This window comes from Pinus tabuliformis, chromosome 2_2, assembly GCF_031772625.1.
Source record: "Pinus tabuliformis cultivar Carrire ecotype Pingquan chromosome 2_2, CPIR1, whole genome shotgun sequence".
NCBI lineage: Eukaryota > Viridiplantae > Streptophyta > Pinopsida > Pinales > Pinaceae > Pinus > Pinus tabuliformis.
Window position 1 is genome coordinate 359,289,918 of NC_142300.1, and position 24,722 is coordinate 359,314,639.

At 41.5% G+C, this 24,722-nt stretch overlaps 1 protein-coding gene across 1 annotated transcript in view; it reads right to left on the minus strand.

Moving 5' to 3' along the window:
- The window catches only part of LOC149192730 (U-box domain-containing protein 44-like), a 142,698-nt gene that overhangs the window by 102,707 nt on the left and 15,269 nt on the right, over positions 1-24,722 (minus strand). Inside the window, 2 exon segments of the mRNA XM_089404686.1 lie at positions 3,305-3,487; positions 3,490-3,610. Coding sequence (XP_089260812.1) covers positions 3,305-3,487; positions 3,490-3,610 — 304 coding nt within the window.

A 24,722-nucleotide genomic window follows, 5' to 3' on the forward strand; every position in this document is an offset into this window, starting at 1 on the left:
GTCAACCTCTAGAGGCACTATGTCAACCTCTGGAGGCACCGTGTCAGTCCTTAGAGCCTCTACGTCACCCACGTTGGCTCTCTGAGGCACTGCGCAGCTCCTGGCTGCCTCTGCGTGAACCTCTCGCTGGCTCTGCATCCCTCTCTCCCAGCTTCTGCGCTAATCCTCCCGGTACTATCTCTGCCTCTCTTCTTCTATATTCACTGCCCCTCAGCTGCAACTCTAATCACTCTTTCGACTTCCTCAGCGAACCTTGCCCCAGAAAATCGAAATCTTGATCAACTCGGTGTGTTTTCCAAGTGACCCTCAAGCCTCCTCTTATACTTTTCTCGTTGAAAATTCAACAGTCGAGATTAAGTCCCTAATCAACGGCTAAGATTGGCTTGATCCATGACTTTTGGACCCTTCTAACATAGTTTTATATTAATTCACATTAATATTTAATTTTCCCTAAGTTTATACTTAGGGACTCCACTAAAAATATTAATTATTTTAATATCTCCCAAACTGTATAGAATCTGCCCAAACCATTTTTAGGTATTGGAAATCTCATGTTCTTTAGCCTCTCCACCAATTTTCGTGGCTAGAGCACATCCGATGCTACCCCAAATCAACATTTCCCTAAGTTAAAACTTAGGAAAATGATTAAAAATTTCATTAATTAATTTAATTAAGACATTTCCATTCAAAAGAATAATTTGGGCTTGGAGATATTTTATGCTTGTGTTCTTAGCCTCACTAACACCACCTGAGGCTTGAACACGTGTCCAAGCTACATCAACCAACACAGATATCTTTCAATATCCCTATATGGAACCCAAATGTCATCTTCGGGCAGAAAGGAGGTCTCATGGGTCTCCAAATGGCCATAGTGTCAATCTCTGCTCCAACGTTGAGGGCTTCCAAGGTGGTGCTAGCCCTCCCGTGACTCAATGGGTGAGACCATCCTCATTTGGGCCCTGGATCAACTGCCATCCCTCATAAAGTGCTAAGCCGGTTGGGATCCTGCTAGGCCCAGGTGCATCATCCCTAAAAGTCATCAAATGTAGCGCAAAGTGCCAAAATTTTGTGGGTGTTCGAGGTGCCCAAGGGTGTATATGATACTTTGTTTTTGTTTGGATTACCATGGCTCTCAACACTTCACCTATGGGTGCCAATATGCTTCTCTGGAGACCTCAGTCCCAATTAAGGTGGCCTAGGTCATGGCTATGGAACCACTTAACAATCAAATCACAAAGTCTAGCAAGCAACAAATCATTAGGTACAGTAATCATTTTTGCATCTAAGTGGACCAAACTTGAATGTAAAGAGCTATTTGACACTTCAAACAAGGCTTCCCTTCCAAATTTGGGGCTTTGAACTCGCAATGTTGTTTCCTCCCTAGGTAGAAGTGGGTAAAGGCAACCCTATTAGGTGTTTCCAACCCCATAGGGAAGTGACATTTCCTCAATTCACCCTTCAATCAATGGGTGTTATGTGAACAATGATGTTAACGAAGGAGAGAAGACTCCATGGCCAAGTGCTATGCTTAATGGGACCAACATGATGAGTATCCACATACTGTGTATAGATGTGAGGAGGGAGCAATCGTGGATGCATTATTTACCAACCCGACCTTTGTTTTTCCACCCCTCTTGTGTTTCTTTTACCTTTCTTTTGTATTATTGCTCGTAGCTCAAAGGCTTAGAACTTGCTTTGTATGATGTATAGCAGTTGTATCACCCCTCAATGATGAGTCAACTCATTGCCCATCGGCGTTGGGACATGCAATGGTTCCTTTCATGATGTATGGGAGCAATATGGTTCTCAAGAACTGGGTGATGGCCATAATGGGTGAGGTAGAGCTCATGTCAGGCTTGTTCCTACTTGCTAATGTGTATGTCCCAACCATCTTTTGCATTTTGATGTTCTTTTGATTTTTCTTTTTTGGCCATTATTTGTTCTTTTTGTTTCTTTTAGCAGCATCAACCTCCCAAGGCCAAGTTTCGGACCCTGCCCAAGTATGAAGATGTATGGGTGTCAAATCCCAAAGAACCAATGGTCAGTTGAACCCGAAGAATGGAGGTGGAATATAGGGCCCATAATTTGAAAGTGGTTAGTATGGAATCGAGATAGATGGAACACACTATCTCAATCGGGGCTTCCCAAGTAGTGCCCCTCCTATAGCTATTGGGCCATTAGGGGAAGTCCCACTGGACTGGGGTTGAATATTAACCCCCCATTTAAGGTGGGGGAACAAGGTCATGGTCAACCCCTCCCCCCCCAATTCCAAGTCACCCCATAATCCATGCCAAAAGCCCAAAGTACAAACAAGCATAAGCACCCAATTGCAAAATGAATAAAGCACCTTTTGATAGGAATCCCACCTTCGTTCATGTGCTCCTGCGAGATGGATGAGAAGCATATGACTGATGCAGGTGGCAGAGATGAATAGTGGCACACCATCGGCTAGTGGTGGTTGTCAGGGGCTGCTGTCTGGCCGGCTGGATGCTAAGTGTGGGAGAAAAAGTCTCCTATGGTGTCACCCGCTTTTGGTGGGTAACAGTCTATTCATCAGTATTGCATAGAATTATCCATTATTTTATTGCTTAAGTGATTAGTTAACATTTGCAGCAGACAAGGAACTGTTTCATAGTTCAAAAAGAGTAATGGTACAAGAGATCCTCTACGCACTCTTATGTTTCTATGGTTAACAACCATGTGTAGGATGGAGATGATATAAAAAAGGAGTCCACCTTGAAACATAGTTAGGCATAATAACTAAATGGTTGTGATGAGTGACAAATGCACAAGGGCATCAGGCTTTCCAATGCTTAATGAAAGTTCTCATTTGAGGCTTTGACTCAGAAGATTAGAAAGCCAAGTTAATAAATCATTGCAACTTGATGTTAATTGATATGTATATGCTTATGTGTCGAAGGCACATATTAAGTCTGTTGTGATGTTCAAGGTGCAGTTTGCAGTCCATTGCAAACAGTCTATATAGCTGTATTTGCAAACAACCTAAATAAAAATCTCTTAAATTGAAGGAAAAACATCTCACAAGCAGAAAATTTTGACAGGAACCTGTATAACAGTATAAATTTTAGTATGACAACTGACTTTTAATCTGGTTAAGATATGATGTGATTTGCTCCATTAACTGCAAAATTATATTTAATCTATACTTGGGAATTATGACAGGTGAGTTTAGTAACTTGTGGCTATTTGCAGTTATAATCGATCTCTATGTATTCAAAAACAATATGTGGCAGACTTTCTGAGAAAACAAGAAGCCAAGTTTGCATTGAATTTGAACTCGTACCTTCACAAAGGAGAGTCAGCAAAGGCTGGAACCTTCCTGCAGCAGCTAGTTGATGAACATTCTCCTCCACATCCTCCATTTTTCTTAGCACTTGTTCAGCCAGATTAGATAAAGTTGGATTCTCCACATTGCCAGCCATTCCACTAAGAAGCAGCAGTGAACCCTTTTCTGAAGCTATCTCAAGCAGAACTCTTTCACATTAGAAAACTCGAGTAATAACCTGACTGCATATTCTTTTTCCTTTTCTGGGGTTGCACGAAGGCTTTTACTGGCAAGTCTGCTAACACCTGCTTCAACCATCATTCTCTGCTGATCCAAAAAACAGTGTATGATCAGGACTTATATTCACAAACAATTCAGTAACAGGCTTTATTTCACTGGTCAGCTTGGCAAGAGGATTAAGGCCCTTGATAGGACATTTCTCTTAAATTAAACACTTCAATGTGAGCAGATATGAGAGCAGTTATATACATCTTTATCAATATTTATCTCCCAAGTCCGTAATTCCTGGCATTAAAATTTCTGAGACATTGTTCAAGCTTAAAATAAGAAAAGAAATACAGAAGTGTATAAAAATGCAAAGAATCACAATTAGCAGTTAAAATTGATGCAGGTAGGCCTTTTCCAACTAGTTGTCAGATGTGCTCAGTAATTCATGAACTTGTAAATGAGAAACTGAATCCAGTGGTAGATCGCAAAGTCATTTATGCACAACTGAATCAACTGTTTGTAGTGGATGTAATATTCTGATTGGATACCTTCACTCACATAAAAAGGTCATGTTGAAAATTGGACTGCACATGATTTTTTGAGGCCGGTGGCACTTAATCTTAGGCTTGTCACATTGAATTTTGCCTCACTGGCCCTGGTTGACTGCCAGCACTGATAAAGGCTTCTAAGGGACCCTTAAATGGCTAGACTCAGACTGATAATCCTGTCCTTGTTTATGGAATTGAGAAAATGGCTCTGACAGCAGTCATGGTACCTCCCAACGTGAAGAGGAAGTTCATCCTCAATGTGTACTGCAAGGAAATACTGATCCTGATGAAATCCTTGTTGATATCTGTCTCTAAATATGACAAAGTCTGAAATGCATTTTTTGGATGTAACCCCATTAGGTTATTTTGTGGATTTTGTCTCACCTGAAGCTGTCATTAGCAATTGGGTCAGGCATGTTTGAGAGTGACAGTTGGAACTTGGAACTGTATACATACCCGCAGTCTAACTAAAGGTTTCTTTCTGTTCCAATTTGCTGTTCATGAAGTCATCCAGTATAGTTCTTGGGTCTATAAATATAAATATACATTAATGGTATGTTCACTGTCGATCAGGTTGCCCAACTGTCCTACCAGTTTGGGTTCTGTTTCCTGGCCTCCAATGCAGCTCTGATCTTTTCTAGAGCAAATCTCTACCTGTATAGATGACTTTTGTTGAAATTTCCAAGTCTAACCCGTTAGAAATTTTCCTGCACTATTTGGTTTATTTCTCCTACTTTTTTAATTATTGAACAAGTTATTTAACCATATAAATACTGAAATAAACACAATGCAGTCTCAACCATCTACAAATCATCAACTGAAAGAAATAGACAAACACACAAGGGACACCGTTATTTTTGGACAATCGTCCCCGGAAAAACCCAACTTGGGAAAACCAGTGCAACAGTTCTGAGGGTTTTATTATTAAGCAGATTTTCTTGAGTACAACTGGGTGCCAAACTGGCTCACCCGACAAAGAAATCTATCTGGCAGTAATGCTTCTCTTCGGAAGCAGATATTATGAAAGGCTGCTCCACGAAACTCTCTCCAACGCCTCTCTGAGGCTCTGTGTCAACCTTCCTGGCCTCTGCGTTAGCCTGAAACCCTCTGTGTCAGCCCTTTGATGCTCTGCGCAACCTTTCTGGCCCTCTGTGTCACCTCTGCAGCCTCTACGTCACTCACGCAGGCCCTCTAGCCCTCTGCGTGGCTCCTGCTGGCTCTGCATTTGCCTCTCTGCTATGCACTCATTGCCCTTCGCTGCAACTCTGATCAATGGTTCGATTTCTCTTAGCAAACCTCACTCTCGAAAATCGAACTGACTGATCAATCTGATGTATCTCCAACTGACCCTCAAGCCTCCTCTTATACTTTTTTGTTGAGTCTTCAACGGCCGAGATTACATCTCTAATCAATGGCTAAGATTAAATTTGGCTTGATCCATATCATTTAGAACCTTTTCACCCAGTTTTATATTAATACCCATTAATATTTTTATTTTCCTAAGTTTAGACTTAAGAACCCATTAAAAGTATTAATTATTTTAATATCTCCTTAACCGGGTGGAATTTCCCCAAACCATTTTTGGGTCTTGGAAATCTCATGTGCTTTAGCCTCTCCACCAATTTTCATGGCTAGAGCGCATCCAATGTGAAGCGAACAAAGTTCCTTCTTAAGATTAATTACTCCAGAATACTTGGAATATCAAGATATCCATGAAGATATAAATATTATATATTAAAATGAATAAGAATGATAATGATAATGATTTACAATGAGAACAAGAGGCTTGCTTATATATCACGCAAGCGTCTCTTCATGAAGAGTCATGTCCTTTTAGACATGCCTCTTCAACCTAATTATTAGCTTAACTTAACTATTATTTATGATTATTATCTTTTACATTACATTTATATTATTTATATATTTTATTCGTTACATTGCCTCCTTCCTCAAAAAGCTTTGTCCTCAAAGCTTGTCGATGAAAAAAAAGCTTGATCTCTTTTTCGGCTTTGAAAGTCTTTTTGTTTTGAAATAGTCATCCTCGTCGATACAAGTTGATATGATCTTCTCAGTGACAAACAAAATTGTCGCACCGAGAAGGGATCAGACCATCCCAGATTAATCTTCTGTATAGCATTCTGATCACTGGAATTTTGTGACGACTTGTTAGCATAAGACTGGATTGAGATTACATCACTATTATCCAGAACATCAGTTTGTTGTTTCAGTTCTGACTTGTTCAAATATGTAGCATGGTTGATTCGTCTGTTCTCATGATTCGGATGCCGATATGGAACCTTTTTTGTTTGATTTTTCCTTACTGGGCATGCGACAATTTTTATGTTTTCTTCTGGCAAAGATGTTGAGTTTGTTATGAAACATTCATTGGGGATGTTCATCGTTTGAATTGCAACATCCACGCGCGTCTTTTCTTCAACTTGCTTGTCTTCTTCCTGAGTTGTGACATTCATTGAATCGGTATGTGTTGTTTTGTCATCAACTTGAATTTCTACATTTCATGCTTCCTTCTTGATAAGTTGTTGTACCTGGTTTTCTAATGACTTCTTATCCTTCTTTAGTATCTTAATTTGCGTCAGCAATTTTTCACTATGGTTTTTAAGTCGAGAAACTTCTTCATTTTTGTCAATAGTGATTTTGTCAATTTCATTTTGCATATTTTGTAATACTTTTTTACCTTCTTGAGAAATTACTTTTGAAATATCTGATATATCTTCTGGCGTTACTGAATTAGGTTTCAGTGTAACATCTTGGAGCGTTATTTTCTTCTTCTTGTAAGAAAATGTTAAAAACTTTTTCTTAGTATTTAGAATAAAGGAACCTAGAGTTTTCATCCATGGTGATCCCAAAACAATGTCACTATCGTTAAAATATAGGGTTTGCACGGTGAATTGTGAGGTAAAAGTATAATCTCCAATATTTAGGTGTAAATTGTTTATATCGTATTGTTTGCCAAAAAAATTTGTTTCAACTATATTTGATTTAGGAATCACCAATTGATTAGCACATTTAGGACTAACATAATTACTTCTTTCAGTAGGACTGATAGAGATTATGATGTCTCTTCCTGCCAGTGATCCTTTGATGTTAAATAGTGTGCGAACACATGTACTACGGGTTTCAGGAAACCTTTCATTACTAGTCTCCATTTTTTCCTTGATGTTTTTACGTAAACAATATGTCAACTGGAGCTATTTTTATTATAAAATATCACTTATTTCTCCTATATATATTTTTCAAATATTCTCCTCTTCTTCTTCTTTTTTTGGTTCGCTCTTTTAATAAAAAATTTATATATATTATAAAATTATAATTATATAAAATTTATATATACTTTTTTGAGACCCACTTTTCCTTTTATATGTAACTATATAAGGCTTATATAGTATCTTTTTTTATAATTATAATAATATTTTTTTCTCGGAAAATTTGGATGAGACGTGACTCTTGGTACGGTCACAATCTTTAGATTTGAACGATTAAAATTATTTAGATCACACTTTTTTTCTCCAATGTTATCAAAATATCTTTTACTTTTAAAATACCATGGGCTATTACCATGGGTTGTTTTTAAAACCTCCTATAAAAAGTAATATTTACCTTTCACGTAAGAGCTTTTGTATTCTTGTTTCTTTAACTTTTAAAATACCATGGGCTATTACCATGGGTTGTTTTTAAAACCTCCGTTAAAATGTTCACGTAAACGTATTCCTTTTTTTTTTTTTTTTCTCTTTTTTTTTCCTTTAACTTTTTAAAATACCATGGGCAATTACCATGGGTTGTTTTTAAAACCACGGGCTTTTCCACGTAAAAAGCTTTAAATATACTTGGTATGAGATTTTGTATCCGTTTTTTTTTTGTTTTTTTACTTTTTATTTTCTTCTTCTTTTTTTAATTTATTTACTTGTATTTTTTTTTTGTTAATTTTTTTTTTAATGGCCAAAGGCCTAATAATGGAGAATCTCCCAATATATAGCAAAACGCTTCAATTATGACAGCAACAAGGTTGATGATAGGTTGATAGCCAAAGGCCTGGTGATCAGCCAAACGTGGCTCTGATACCAAATGAAGCGAACAAAGTTCCTTCTTAAGATTAATTACTCCAGAATACTTGGAATATCAAGATATCCATGAAGATATAAATATTATATATTAAAATGAATAAGAATGATAATGATAATGATTTACAATGAGAACAAGAGGCTTGCTTATATCTCACGCAAGTGTCTCTTCATGAAGAGTCATGTCCTTTTAGACATGCCTCTTCAACCTAATTATTAGCTTAACTTAACTATTATTTATGATTATTATCTTTTACATTATATTTATATTATTTATATATTTTATTCGTTACACGATGCTACCCCAAATCAACACTCCCTCTTAGCGAGGAATGTGCTCTAGTAATGCTCCACCACTGAGCATCATCCTGATCATCTGGCAACGGTACCTGTGTTGATGCTTGGCCTTCCTGCCCAACATCCTCTGCACTGCTACATCCTGTACTGCTGCCCATGGCTCTACCACTGCCACTACTAAATATGTACGACAACTCCCTCTGCATCCGTGTTGTTGCTGATCCTTCCTCCCAACAGTTGAAGTTTCTAAGTTTACTTAGTTTAGAAACCCTTCATGCACTTTTTCTGATTTATTCCTACCTACTTGTTATTTTTCTTTAACAAGTTATTTACAAAGTAAATACTGAAAATAAACACCAATGCATGCTCAACATATTACAGATCAGCAACTAAAAGAAACAAAAACAAACACACCACATGATACCACTATTTTTGGACCAATATCCCTGGAAAAACTCAATGTGGGAAAATCAGTGCAGCTATCTGAGGGTTTTCTTATTAAGCAATATCAGAGTACAATCTGGGTGCTGAAACTAGCCTACCCAACAGAGAATTTCCTTAGCAGCTATACCTCACAGTTTGAGAGAAATCTCCTGGCTGAAACCCCGGAAAATCCTTCTGGCAGTTCCTCAGCACAAAACTGCTCTGCAACCCCAGCGTCTGCCCAATCTGGACTGCGTCAGCCCCTCTCTGTCTCACGTTAGCCCTGCGTCAGCCCCAGGAGGTCCTGCGTCAGCTGCGCTGGCCCCTTTGTTGCTCTGCACAGCACTTGGCTGCATCTGCGTCACCCTCCTTGGCTATTGCACTGCTCTCCCGGCACAATCTCTGCCTTCTCTGTTTCTCTATACTCAATGCCCCTCAGCTGCTCTCCCGATCAGTGATTCTATCTCTCTTAGCAAACCCCGCTCTAGAGAATAGAATGACTAATCATCTGGTGTATTTTCCAAGTGACCCTCAAGCCTCCTCTTATACTTTTCCTGTTGACATCTCAACGGTCGAGATTAAGTCCCCAATCAACGACTAAGATTAAATCTTGCTTGATCCATGTCTTTTGGACCATTCTAACGCAGATTCATATTAATACACATTAATACTTTATTTTCCCTAAGTTTAGACTTAGGGACTCCATTAAAAATATTAATTATTTTAATATCCCCTTATCTGTTTAGAATCTGTCCAAACCCTTTCTGGGTATTGGAGATTTCATGTGCCCCAACCTCTCCACCAAATTTCGTGGCTAGAGCACATCCGATGCTACACCAAATCAACATCGTGGCAGATGACAGGTTCAGGGTGATCGATGAGATCATCTATTACAGGGATCGGATCTTCTTGACTGAGGAGTCTCAGCTCAAGAAGAAAATACTCCAAGCATCACATGATTCACCATTGGTAGGCCATTAGGGGTTTACCAAAACCTACAGGGCCATTAGAGAGAGGTTCTCCTGGAAGGGCCTCAAGGAGGACGTACTCCGGCATATCAGGGAGTGCGATGTTTGCCAGTGGAACAAGGAGAGATGAGCCATCCCGCGGGTTTATTGCAACCGCTACCCATTCCGGAGGGGAAATGGGAGAGCATTTCGATGGACTTCATCAAAGGATTGCCCACGGTACAAGGCAAGGATTGTATCTTTGTTGTCGTTGACTGACTAACAAAGTACGCACATTTCTTTGCCATATCGGCACACTACACAGCAGCACAGGTGGCCGAGCTGTTCTTCAGGGAGATCTTCAGGCTACATGGTCTTCCTAAGACCATCGTCAGTGACAGGGACAACCGTTTCATGGGCGGGTTTTGGCAGGAGATTTTCCTGTTGGTGGGGATGGAGTTGACTCCCAGTACCAGTTATCACCCACAGACGGATGGGCAGACAGAGATAGTTAACAAGTGGTTGGAGGGCTACTTGCGTAACTATGTCAGTGGGCAGCAGCGAGCGTGGCTGAAGTGGCTGCATCTGGGGGAGCATTGCTACAATACTTCACATCACATATCCATTGGTATGTCACCATTCTATGCCTTATATGGATATCATCATTTATCTTTTGTTGATGTGATGTTTGGTGACAGCAGGGCTCCTAGAGCCAAGATTTGGATCCAAGAGAGTCAGGATATCCTTCGAGCTCTCAAGGATGACATGGCTACAGCGCAAAACCAGCAGAAGTTGTATGCCGACAGGGGTCGAGTAGAGAGGCAGTTCGAGGTGGGGGACATGGTCTACCTACGATTACAGCCATACCGACAGTGGTCACTGAAGCAGAAGGGGGTTGAAAAGCTCAAGCCCCGCTTTTATGGGCCATACAGGGTGATACACAGGATTGGACAGGTTGCATATGAGTTGGAGCTGCCCCAAGGCAGCAAGATTCATAACATTTTTCATGTATCATGCCTGAAAAAGGAATTGGGGTAGCAGATAACAGTGACAGATGAGCTACCACCTATGGATGATGAGGGGCATTTGGTATTGCAGCCGGAGGCTATCATTGATACCAGGGAGAGGCAGCTGCAGAGCAGGACGGTCCGGGAATTCTTGGTGAGGTGGAAGAATTTGCTGGATGAGGATGCCACTTGGGAGAATGAGAAGATCTTACAGCATCCATCACTTCAGTTGCTTGAGGACAAGCAACATTTTGCCGGGGGAGACTGTAATATTCCTAATTAGCCCCAGCTAATTGGAATATTCGATTTTGCCAAATTTTGCCTTCTATAGTTATTTTGTAAATAAAAAAGTGAGAAAGGGGGGCATAACTCACGTTTAGAATAAAAGTCACTTCCTAGTAGCACAACGTTGTGACTTAAAGGGAGAGCCAAGGGGGCCAAAAGGGGGACACAGAAATGGAGCCCATGCAGACACATGGAGAGACTGCACAGAAGGGGAGGAACACGTGGCAAAAGGGGAATCACGAAGGAGAAGGTGAGCATTGGGATTAAGAGAGGCAGAAGCTATAAAAGAGAGAGGAGCCCCCTCATTTTGATCATTCGGTTATGTGCATTTGTGATAGTCGTTTTGGCTTAGAGCACGCTGGCTGTTTAGCTAGTCTGCAACACTGTTTAGTGCATTGAGTGTCTCCGTTCGAAGATCTCACCCTTAGCCCCAAGGGACTTCGAGTGCCTGCTCGGGCAAGGTATTTTCGTTGGCATTTCAGCAGCAGTATCTTCAGCATTTCAGCAGTGGTTTTATCAGTGTTCTGGAGGACTGCGCAGCACTAGGAGAGGGACACAGTTCTTTTTGGGAGCAGTCTGGATTGAGGGTTTGTGGAGGATTTGAGTCGAGGGATTGAGCAAGAGATCAGCTCTTGCATATTGGAGGAGTTTGGCAGAGTTCTGGGCTGAGTTTTGGAGGGTTCTATTCAGTGGCAGCACAGAGTAGTGAGGAACTACGCAGAACCCCAAGGGGGTGATTTTTGGGGGTTGGCCATTCCAGGAAAGCTTTCTGGGTTTTTCTGGGTTTCTTGAGTAGAGTCCGATTCCAGAGTTTCAGCTTTTTCTAAGGAGGGGCACAGTCCCAAATCCTCGTTTGATTTCTAGCAGCAGCAGCAACGCAATAGTTTTCCCAACAGCTTGGACGCAGATCAGAGAGGAGCCATTCCTTTGCTATTCTGAGTGTATTTCTTCACTTGCCTTATGCAAGTAGAGGTGCCATCTTCCTGATCATCTCCTGTACTCATTTTATTACTCAGTATAATAAAATGGCTTAGCATTCTCTCTACATTTCTTGTGTATCTGTTTATGGTTTATTTGATATATATAGTATCATTGTTACTTGTATCTCTGTGAGCATTCTCGGCTATTATACCACTTGTGTGTTTCTATTATACTCTTAGACAGAGTCTGGAAAGGGCCAGGTAGCCTCCGGATCTCGTCCTTTTTTTTTAGAGGCGACATATCTGGTAAATGCCCTCCTAGTCCATCTCTGGTTGGAGTTTGCTTGTGTTTGGGGTATATTCCTGATATGGGATATTACACTTTCGTTCGCTTGACCTTTCGGCTTCCTCTGTTCCTTCAAGTTCACGAGTTGTGAACTGTTACCTCTTCTCTATGATAGATGCCCGAGATACGTTACCCATATGGAGGTCCCACATGCCACGTCATCACCTTTAATCGCAATCGCAACTTCCGAAGGTCTTCTCATAACATAGTCGATCCCCTAAGGTAGAAGGAGCGGATGCGATATGATCTTAAGCAGTTGTTAATAAATCCGTCGGGTCCACAACCTTATCGCAATCGACGGTTTGCGGGACTTCGACTGGCACATGGATTAAAAACAGCCTTAACCCCCGCAGTTGACCGTGATCTAAGGGTTGACTATGAGATCGACGACTAGGATTGAGTGCGGGACTTCAGCCACAATCAAGGAAGTCCATACTTTCCTACCCCCGCTCTTGTTGCTTTACTAGATCTACTTCATCATTGGTTGTTCAATTGTTGTTCAATTACTGTTCGATTGTTGATCAATTGACCTCCTGCATCATTTGTTGTTCAATGTTGTTCAATTGACCTCCTGCGTCATTTGTTGTTCAATTGACCTCCTGTGTCATTTGTTGTTCAATTGACCTCCTGTTGTTCAATTGTTGTTCAATCCACTTGGGTCCTCCATCTCATCATATCATCATCAAACTTTCATCACTATGAACATTATGATCAATGGGCAATCATGTATTAAAGAATTTGCCATCACAAACACTGCTATATTGACATCAATGACAACCTAGATTAACATTTCCAAGTTTTTTCCAAGCAAAAAACTTGTTTCCAGGCTCCCTCTTAATCAAGGACCTACAGCAGCTCCTGAGGTGGAGATGATTGGGCAACCAGTTGCTAGAACTCCTTCCTTTGATGTCGTGAATTTTCTGTCTCAGAGTCTTCGTCTTTTGGGGACTTCTTTATAGGGCACGGACCATCCATCACTTTCATCCATGAATCAGTCATGTCATCATTCCTCTCATTAGAAAGTGATCTATCAGTCTATATCTGGCATTGCTTCATGTTATGCTACTTTCATCATGCTTTCTTCTTCGGAAGGATCTTGCATCCTTTTACATGGTTATCTTGGAAGATATCCATAGTTCTTCCCTTTGGTAGCCCTACATAAGCCCATCCAGATACTAGTTCATAAATAAGAAATGAACACTTAAATCATAATTACCTTTGTGATGGTCTTTCATCATGACATCTTCCTGTAGGCATTAGCATCCAGCGTACATGTTGACACATCTCCTAAAGATATGTATTGTCAAGGGTCTCTATCTTTTCCAGACTTCCATTAGAGTCTTCATATCTTTCTAGGAGATATCATAGTCAAATCTTCTTGGTCTTTCGGATGTTGACTGCCTTTACCATTGTTGCTTATTCCATGATCTCTTCCTTTCCTTCACATATTTCATTCCCAGGAACTTCCAATTAGAGTTCCTCAATTGTAGTCAGTTGCCTCATCTTCCATATGAGGACATATTATGTTGATTTCATCTAGTGAATATGTGATCTATGCATTCCTACATCCTGGGAGGAGATCCTTTCTCTGATCATGCTTCTCAAGATAGAACATTGATCCATGTTGTCTACAACCATATGACATGACTTTTATAATATCACCTGTGAGCATACATACCTCATCTTTCCTTTGGGTCATCTAGACTTCCTGCAACAACTTCCTCTGAATGAAGGAGCTTCATTCCATTGACCTGCTTGTTGAAATTTGGTACCGGAGGACAGGTGGTTCCCTTAGGCTTTGATCTTTGGCCTAGGGAAAAGTGTCCAAAAGAATTTAATTTTTCTCCTAAAGTGACTTTATAATTTTATAAAGTTAAATCTAATTTAAAAGTGACTTTAAGTGATAAAGTTACTAAGTCTAATTTTAAAGTAACTTTTATAAAGTAAATGAAAAATTAGAAAGGAAAAGTGAGTTTGGAAATAAATGACTAAGTGGGTCTTTATTAAAGTGGGGTGAATTAAAAAATAGAAAGTGAGATTTAAATGAGCATTTAATCTCAGCCATTGATCTAAATCTATTTCAGCCATTGGATTTAGAGATCACCCAAAAGTCACTTGGATCACCCAAAAGTCACTTGGAGTTATATTAAAGGAGGAGGGAAAAGGTCATTCATTCTTTCATGAGCAGATTGGGAGAAGGAGAGCAAGAGAGATTTCTGAGCAGGGAGGAGAAGGAGACAGCAGCTTGGCACACATTCCAAGGCAGCAGTTGAACAGATTTGTACAGCTGATTCAGCACATAGTGAAAGGCAGATTTTTGCACAAAAATCGAGGAGCAGTTTGCTGATTTTTCTGCACACAAAACGGAGGCCGTACAGCATTTATTGCTGTCCTGTTTGCTGTAATTTCCAGATTGCTGTGAGGCACGGGAAAGGAGATAAGTTGTAAATTTGTTTGCTGATTTTTTGCTGAATAATTCTCACTGTAAAAAGGCAATTTTCAGAAATAAAGAAGAGCTCTCAAACTGGTTTTCCCCAAGAGTTGTAGGGGGTTTTTCCAGGGTCAAGTTGACCAAAAATATCAGTGTTTTAATGTGTTTTAATGGTTGTTTTTTATTGCTGATTTTTTAATTCTGCAATTTCCAGCATTCTGAAAAAAATTCCAGAATTTGTGTTTTTCAGCAATATTTATTTTTTTCAGTCTGTTAAATGTATGGTTATGGGAATGGGCATTTAACTACATGGGAGAAATAAGGAGAAACTGAAAACGGGGTGGGAAAACAGAAATTTTTACATGGTATCAGAGCTTGAGTGCTGAAGGGCAGTTTGGGACAGCAAAAGGAAAAATTACAGTTGCTGATTTTTCACTCAGAAAATTCCAGCAAGCTGATTTTTTCATAAACAGCAGTTTTATCTTTACTACAGCAGTGCTATTCTTTCAGTTTTAGGACAGCAGGATGTCATTGGGATTGAGGGTGGAGGATAGGTTGGATGGGCATACAAATTACAGTGTTTGGAAGGAGAGAATGCAGAGTATCTTTGAGGAGGCAGAAGTCTGGGATATCATGGTGCATACCGCACAGAACCCTGTTGTTGTGCCCACTGATGTTACTCAGTTGGCTGAGTATAAAAAGAAGAACAATAAGGGTAAGAGGCTGATTCTAGACGGAATCAAAGACCATTGCATTCCTCATGTGAGAGGAAAGAGCAATGCCCATGAGATGTGGACAGCATTGTCCAATCTCTACCAGAGTACCAATGAGAACCGGAAGATGGTCCTGAAGGAGAAGCTGAAGAACATTAAGATGGGGAATGATAGTGCAGCTGGATATCTCACAAAGATTACCAATGTGAGAGATGAGTTGGCAGCGATTGGAGAGGCCATTCCACCCACTGAGTTGGTACGGATTGCAGTGAATGGCCTCCCCCGTTCATGGTTGAACTTTGCTGATGGGGTTTGTGCACGTGAGACCCTTCCCACATGGGAGAGGTTTTGGGAGATTGCATTCAGACAGAGATCAGGAAAGGTCAGCTTGGGGCAGCCAAGCCAGTTGAGCAGGATGAAGATGTAGCACTGGTGGCAGGAGGCAAGAAAGGCAAAGGGAAGAAGCAGGCTTCCACAAGCAGTGGTGGGGGCAAAGGCAAAGGTAAAGGTAAATAGGGGAACACACAGAAGGACTATTCCAAGGTGAAGTGTTGGAATTGTCAAAAGATGGGACACTATGCAGTTGTGTGTCCAGAGAAGAAGAAGAAGAAGGGGAAGAACCAGGACGTGGCAGCTTCAGCAGAGATTGAGGACTTTGCTGGTCGTTTTGACCGAGAGTTTGCGTTCACTACGTGTGAGTCCTCTAGTGCAGGATCACCTGCCACACAGGTTCAGAGGGAGCATGCTTCTCCCTCGATTAGCGGAGCATCTTCAGGTATCTGGTATGTGGACAGTGGGGCTTCACGTCACATGACAGGAGTCCGTGAGTACTTCTCAGAGCTTTCAGAGAGTGGCACTGATATTGAGGTAGTACTCGGTGATGACAGAGTTGTTAGAGCAGTCGGGGTGGGGACAGTGACATTTCAGAGGGAGTCCAAACCTCCCTTGAAGGTGTCAGAGGTTCTTTATGTGCCAGGGATGAGGAAGAACCTCATATCCGTCTCAGCTTTGGAGGACAGAGGATATGAGGTACTGTTCAGGGGAGGACAGGTGTTGATGTATCCCAGGGGCACTCCAGCTGATTCAGCTAGAGTGATAGGTGTACGCCATGCAAAGGTGTACAAGTTTGCATTCCAACCCCTTTTGGCATTGAGCAGTAGTACCGACAGCAGAGCTAGCAGTTCTGAGCTGTGTGAGATTTGGCACCGCAGGATGGGACATATGTATCATGGAGCCTTGAGGACATTGCGGGAGATCACTACAGGTGTGCCAGATTTCAGTACGGACCACTTTGATACTTGCAGAGGTTGTGCGATGGGCAAGTTTGCCAAATCCCCTTTTCCCAGCAGTGACAGCAGAGCGACGGGGATACTTGATTTGATTCATTCCGATGTGAGCGGTCGGATGTCTCATGTTTCCTTGAGTGGATATGAGTACTATGTTTTATTCATTGATGATCACTCTAGGAGGACCTGGATTTATTTTTTGAAGACCAAGAGTGAGGTCTTCAAGCGGTTTCAGGAGTTCAGAGCTCTTGTGGAGACTCAGACAGGTCGAAAGATCAAGTCCTTGAGGTCGGACAATGGAGGAGAGTACACCCTTGGAGAGTTTGTTGACTATTGTGCGGAGGCAGGCATTAGGAGGGAGTTCACTGTTCCTTACAACCCCCAGCAGAACGGGGTTGCAGAGAGGAAGAACAGATCCATCATAGGGGCTGCCAAAGCCATGTTACATGATCAGGGGTTGCCATTGTTCTTGTGGGCAGAGGCCTGCAACACAGCTGTTTACTTGCAGAACAGGAGTCCGCATCGTGCCTTGGGCACATGACTCCGGAGGAGGCTTTCTCTGGGAAGAAGCCTGATATTGGTCATCTTCATATCTTTGGATGCATTACATACTCCTATATACCCAAGGAGAAGAGGACCAAACTAGAGCCCACCGCAGAGAAGGGTATCTTTGTGGGCTACAGTGAGACCTCAAAGGCCTTTCGGATTTACATTCTTGCACAGAGGAGAGTTGTTGTCAGACGGGATGTGAAGTTCGAGGAGGACAGGGCCTTTAGGAGGTCACGGGAGTTAGAGTATCTGGATCAGCCAGACCCTCAGCAGCAGTTGAGTCAGTCGCAGGGATCCAGTGGGCAGGGATCAGAAGGATCAAGAGGTACATCTATGAGGATGTCAGGTCCGTCAGTGAGCAGTGGCTCATCGAGCCAGAGGGGTGGTGCTCAGGGCAGCATGCAGAGCAGTTCACTAGGGAGTCCACTGATGGACAGTTCACACGGTACCTCAGCTTCTACAGGTTCAGGTGCAGGCAGGAGGACAGCAGACAGACAATCAGGAGTTCAGGCTACTGATGATGATGAGGAGGAGGAGTTTCATTCTCCGGTGGGAGAAGTGCGCTCAGGGAAGAGGAAGCCCAAGTGGCTTCAGGACACCTTGAGAGATGCCACATCTGTTGCTGAGCCGAAGAGGCCGGTCAGAGAGAGTAGACCACCTGAGAGGTTTTGTAGCTATATGGCGATGGTTACCAGCATCCTTGACTCTGAGCCTTCTAGCTATGAGGAGGCAGCTAGCCAGCAGGTCTGGAGAGAGGCCATGCAGGAGGAGTATTCTTCTATCATGAAGAATGATGTTTGGGAGGTGGTGCCAAGGCCTGAGGGCAAATCCGTGGTTACTTCCAGATGGCTTTACAAGGTAAAGCATGCTGCAGATGGCAGCATTGAGAAATTCAAAGCGAGGTTTGTGGCTAGAGGGTTCTCCCAGGTAGAGGGAGTTGATTATGAGGAGACCTTCGCTCCCGTGGCTCGATATACTTCGATCCGCTCCATTATATCGATAGCAGCAGAGATGGGTTGGAAGATCCACCAGATGGATGTGAAGACCGCATTTCTCAATGGCTTCATACAGGAGGAGGTGTACATTGAGCAGCCACAGGGCTTTGAGGTGCATGGGAAGGAGTCCCATGTGTGCAGATTGAAGAAGGCCCTTTATGGCCTGAAGCAAGCTCCCAGAGCTTGGTACTCCAGGATAGATGCATACTTGCAGGGGATGGGTTTCACAAAGAGTGAGGCAGATCCGAACCTTTACTTTATTGTGATTGGTGAGGAGCCTCTCATTCTGGTGCTGTATGTGGATGACTTGATCATTACAGGTGCAGAGAGACTCATAGAGCACTGCAAGAGAGATCTTGCGGCGGAGTTTGAGATGAAGGACATCGGTTTGATGCATTACTTTTTGGGTTTGGAGGTGTGGCAGGAGGAGGGGCATTTCTTCCTGGGGCAGAGGAAGTATATTGTGGACATCCTTAGCAGATTCCACATGGAGGATTGTAGACCCATGTCGACACCGATGATCACCAACTGGAAGAAGCTTCATGCTTCGGATTCCGAGTTGGTGGATCCCACATTGTACAGGCAGCTGATTGGTTCCTTGATGTATTTGGTCAACACTAGACCAGATATCTGTTTTGCAGTCAACACGATGAGTCAGTTTATGTGTGAGCCTAGGAAGGTTCACTGGGTGGCTGCAAAACACATTTTGCGGTACTTGCAGGGGACAGTGGATTATGGTCTGGACTACAGGCAGGGAGATGGAGTGAGATTGGCAGGATACACTGATTCTGATTGGGCAGGTTGTGCTTCTGATAGGAAGAGCACTTCAGGGTGCTGTTTGGGTTGGGTTCAGCAGTAGTGTCATGGTTCAGCCGGAAGCAGCAGTCAGTAGCACTGAGTTCAGCGGAAGCAGAGTATATGGCAGCCAGTCTAGCTAGTTGTGAGGCTATCTGGCTTCGCAAGATGTTGTTTGGCTTATTTGGTCAGCCGTTGAGACCTTCAGTGATTTACTGTGATAATCAGAGTTGCATTAAACTCATGGAGAATCCAGTATTTCATGACAGGTCAAAGCATATCGGGATCAGATATCATTTCATCAGAGACTATGTTCAGAAGGGAGCTGTGAAGCTTGAGTATATTTCCACTGATGAGCAGGTTGCAGATATTCTTACCAAAGCCTTACCACGGGGCAAGCATGTCTACTTCAGAGACAAGATGGGTGTGGTGAGGAACACCTTCCTCGGTAAGAGGGAGTGTTGAAATTTGGTACCGGAGGACAGGTGGTTCCCTTAGGCTTTGATCTTTGGCCTAGGGAAAAGTGTCCAAAAGAATTTAATTTTTCTCCTAAAGTGACTTTATAATTTTATAAAGTTAAATCTAATTTAAAAGTGACTTTAAGTGATAAAGTTACTAAGTCTAATTTTAAAGTAACTTTTATAAAGTAAATGAAAAATTAGAAAGGAAAAGTGACTTTGGAAATAAATGACTAAGTGGGTCTTTATTAAAGTGGGGTGAATTAAAAAATAGAAAGTGAGATTTAAATGAGCATTTAATCTCAGCCATTGATCTAAATCTATTTCAGCCATTGGATTTAGAGATCACCCAAAAGTCACTTGGATCACCCAAAAGTCACTTGGAGTTATATTAAAGGAGGAAAAAGAGGAAAAGGTCATTCATTCTTTCATGAGCAGATTGGGAGAAGGAGAGCAAGAGAGATTTCTGAGCAGGGAGGAGAAGGAGACAGCAGCTTGGCACACATTCCAAGGCAGCAGTTGAACAGATTTGTACAGCTGATTTAGCACATAGTGAAAGGCAGATTTTTGCACAAAAATCGAGGAGCAGTTTGCTGATTTTTCTGCACACAAAACGGAGGCCGTACAGCATTTATTGCTGTCCTGTTTGCTGTAATTTCCAGATTGCTGTGAGGCACGGGAAATGAGATAAGTTGTTTGCTGATTTTTTGCTGAATAATTCTCACTGTAAAAAGGCAATTTTCAGAAATAAAGAAGAGCTCTCAAACTGGTTTTCCCCAAGAGTTGTAGGGGGTTTTTCCAGGGTCAAGTTGACCAAAAATATCAGTGTTTTAATGTGTTTTAATGGCTGTTTTTGATTGCTGATTTTTTAATTCTGCAATTTCCAGCATTCTGAAAAAATTTCCAGAATTTGTGTTTTCAGCAATATTTATTTTTTTTTCAGTCTGTTAAATGTATGGTTATGGGAATGGGCATTTAACTACATGGGAGAAATAAGGAGAAACTAAAAACCGGGGTGGGAAAACAGAAATTTTTACACTGCTTCCCTGTTATGTCATCATCCCATGAATTCCACAAGTTTGGAATTTTTGATGAAACACTTGTCTCTCTTCATGATCGGTGAACCTTACAATGAAGATTCCATCAGAGAATCTGGAGGATCTAGCATATCCTATCCTGCAGATGTTATGTATGATGAGCCTTGTCCTAGATGACTTCTTCCTTCTCCATAAGTATCTTTCAATGAGGTTTTCAAGAGCTATGCCCTACATAGCTATAGATTTTTGTCCCATACATTTTTCATGTTACCTATGTCATGAGCTCTTAATGCTTCTACCATGATGCCATTCTCTAATATGATGCATCCTATCTTATTTACAAAGATTCCTATCTATAATTTACACAATAGAAGAATATTTGAAGGAGATCATCTTAGTCATAGTAGAGATCTCTCACTTCTTCCTTCTTAGGCTTCTTTGTTTCAGGTTCTTCCACTCCTTCGGTAATATGGGCTTCTTCCTTATTTCTCTTGTTATTGTCCCTTTGAGGACAATCTCTTTTATAGTGCCCATATTCTTGACATCTATAGCATTGAACCTTAGCCATTTTCTTCTTTTTCTTCTGAGGACCAAATTTACCAAAATTTCCTTTTCTTTTAGTAACTGTTTGACCCCTTTTTCTAGGTTCTTCATCACATTTTCCCTTCAACCTGTTTTCTTTTGTCTTGCATAGAGACCACAAATTGTTGAATGGGATAGCTTCCTCTTCTTCATTGGACACGAGGTTACCTTGTTCATCAGTTAGTGCATTTAGAATGATGGAGATCATTTCCTTATCAGATACCATCTCTCCTAGATCTTGCAATTGAGTTTTTATTTGAGAGGCATGAAGATATCCCTTCATCCTTCGATACCTTCAATTTATATAGATCAGATCTAAGTGATATGATCTTTCTTATTGTGCTTCCAGAGAATAGTTTTACTAGCTCATCATATATCTCTTTTGATGTCTCCAGCTCGGCTATATGAGGAATGAGAGGATCTTTGATAGATTCCTTAAGAATCTTTTGAGCCTTTAGATCCTTTTCCATGTATTCAGATAGTGCTTGATCTTCGGATGGCTTGGAGATCTTTCCATGGACATGATCAATGACTTCATTTACTTCGAGGACTATGTCTATCCTTCTTTTCCATGCAAGGAAGTTTGATATCCCAACCAGCTTATGGTTTTCCTTGAAACATGAAGTCATTTTACTAGATTATAAGAGAAAAGGTACTTACTTGTGAAGATAGAATCTTCAACTAGATATCTTTGTTGGTGATGAACTTGATGCTTCTCGGATGATCCTTTTAAGGATAAGAAGGTCCTTACTTCGATGAAAGACTACCTTCTTTTGGATGATCTTCTTCCAAGTGAAGTCCTTGCTTCAATAAAGAGAAGATTGCCCTTTTTATGACAACACCTTTCGATCTAGCCTTCTTTAGTCTTTAAAAAGCTTCCACTCCTTAGATGATGGACGAATGATGATCTCGAAGCTACTAGGGTTTTGGTCTTTCTTTCTGCTTCCTCCTTGATGATGATTTGATGAAGATCTTGATCTCTTGCTTGGTATTCTTTGTCTTTCTTTGATCCCTCTCTTGAACCTTGATCCTTATGTGTCTCCTTGATTAGATGCCCCTCCTTGACCTTAGCACCTTAGCTCTGATACCATGTTGAGAAATCTAGGGCATCAATAGTTAGGTGATTTCTCTACTTATGATAATTGCTTGTGATAGACTTTTGCTTCTTGATTATGATCTTCTCTTTCTTGTAATTATTATTGTGTTCTTTTCATCAAGACAATTACCATATCATGAACAAATAAAAGGACAAGAGACACAGTATATAGGCTCGTCATCTAGGGCAAAAACCTCTCACTCTTTGAGAGGAAAACCCAAACAAAAATCTTCTTATAGATCTTCCATTGATGAACACCAAGACCATGACAAGGACCCTTGACACTAGAGTCCTCCCAAGACCAAGTCACTAGCCTCCTCTCCAACACTATTCTTCCTCTTCTCTTTCTTGGCTTCCTTGAGAATTTCGGTCTCTTCTTGTAGGTCTGCAACCCTATCACAGAAACCCTACAAGACTTTTGCTCCTTGATTAGTCTCCTTTAGAGGGAGACTACTTTCACTTCCTTACTCGACCTTCTTGAGCGAAGTCCTTTCCCAAACTAGATCAATGCAAATTGCGGTCTATCCTTGCTAACTTCGAACCTGCTCTTCCTCGCACGTGTGAGGGTAATCTGGCCCAAAAACAGTCCTCTAAAGATGACCCTCTCCTTCGCTATCTTCCTTCGTTTCTCGCTGGCTTGGAGGCTTCTTCTAAGATGTAATGCGCACTTCCTTTTGGAGACTTGCTTCACCGAACTGCTTTCCTTCAAATGAGGCCGAGCACTACTATATATACATGTTTTCCCATGTCCCTTAGGCCGACATGATCACTTGGAGGAGGGTCGACATCATCTTCTAGATTTCTCTCTTCATTGTAGGTTGACTTGAAGAGGGTTAGTGACAAGATCTTGGAGGATGACTTTACATAGACAAGTGTGACTCTTTACAATGTGTAACATGTCTTCATTACATGACAATGACTCTTTAGACTTTTATGACTAGATGACAATATCCTGAAGGGCTCTCAATGGGAGCCTTAACTAAAATAAAATCTCTTTCTCATGAAACCCATGATGCAAGCAATACAACAATTTTATATTTTTCTTCTTTACATCTCTTACATAAAAATCACAATTACATGTCATTATGAAGACCGAACCTAGTTACACTTTTCAACAGGTTGTTGGTTTGCCAACGAGAGATTATAAGAGCAGGATGATGGGGATAGAGATATACACACATCAGACACATTGAAGAAGAGGGAGATCAAGGCAGATCGAATTTCCTAGAGAGCAGAGATTCAGCACAGGGAAGAATTCGAGCTAGAGATCGAGTAGTAGAGGCTGAGGAGCAACAGCAGCGACATTCCGAAGGATCTTTCTAGTTTCAGAGAGATAGTAGCAGAAAGGCCAAGTTATTCCACTGGAGACTGCGCAGAAGCCTCAAGGAGGCAGTTTGATTCAGTTGAGGAGTAGGTCGATCCAGCTCCTATGGGCCAGGATAATTTTCCACGAGGCCTATCCAATTCGTGCCCTATTGTTGCTTGAACATGTGCTCTTGTCTACAACAAGCCCTCTGTCTATTGCCTTATTGGTATTTGACCAATCCAGTCTTCACATGGTCCAACAACTGCGACCACTCCCTACAACGTCTACTCTGATGCATGTTGCTCTGCAACTACTTTGTCCAGCGTCAACAGTCGCATGCCTCTCTTTAGCCTGTCTGTGTGCGGGCCCTGTTCTCGGCGGCTGGCCTGCTCTCTGTCGGGAATGGCCAATCGATCCAATATGTTCGGTCATTGTCCTATGCTTTTGCTGCCTTCAGGCTCGATCGTCCTCCAAAAGCCCTATCAATCTTCTTTGTCGTTTAGTGCAACTGGTGGCCGAAAAATCTCCCCGCATCTTGGTCTTTGGCTTCTTCACAGTGCCACTACATCGATTGGTCGACCAAGTTCACATCCCTATTGCTTGAGCTCAAACTCCTTTGCTTCATTTCGATCTGGTGATGTTGTCAGCCCACGTTGCCTGATCCCTGCCAACGGATGCTACTCTTCCCGTGGCTATGTCCTGTGCAACTGGCCAGGCCTAGTTGTTGCCAATTGCTCCAATGGCTAAGTTGCAACCCTTATCAGCTGTGGCGGTTGGCTAGCCTGCTGGTCGGCCACCAACCCTTTTTTTATTTTTTTATTTTTCTTTTTTTCTTTTAAAAAAAGAGAGCACTTTTTTTTAACTTTTTCATCTTCTTTTAAATCGAATTTTTTTTTGTTCGACCCAAACAAATGCCCGTAAAAAAAAACTTCTCTCCAAACTCTAACACAAACCTTCTGCTTGATCTGCGCTCTTCACTAACTTATTAACTTGGTGTTAGTCTTTATATTGATCTTTGTTTTGATAACATGTTAAATTTCCACAAAACTCTGCAACTACTTAGATGAATAACTAAAAACTGGAACTAGTTTACTTTCACCAAGATACA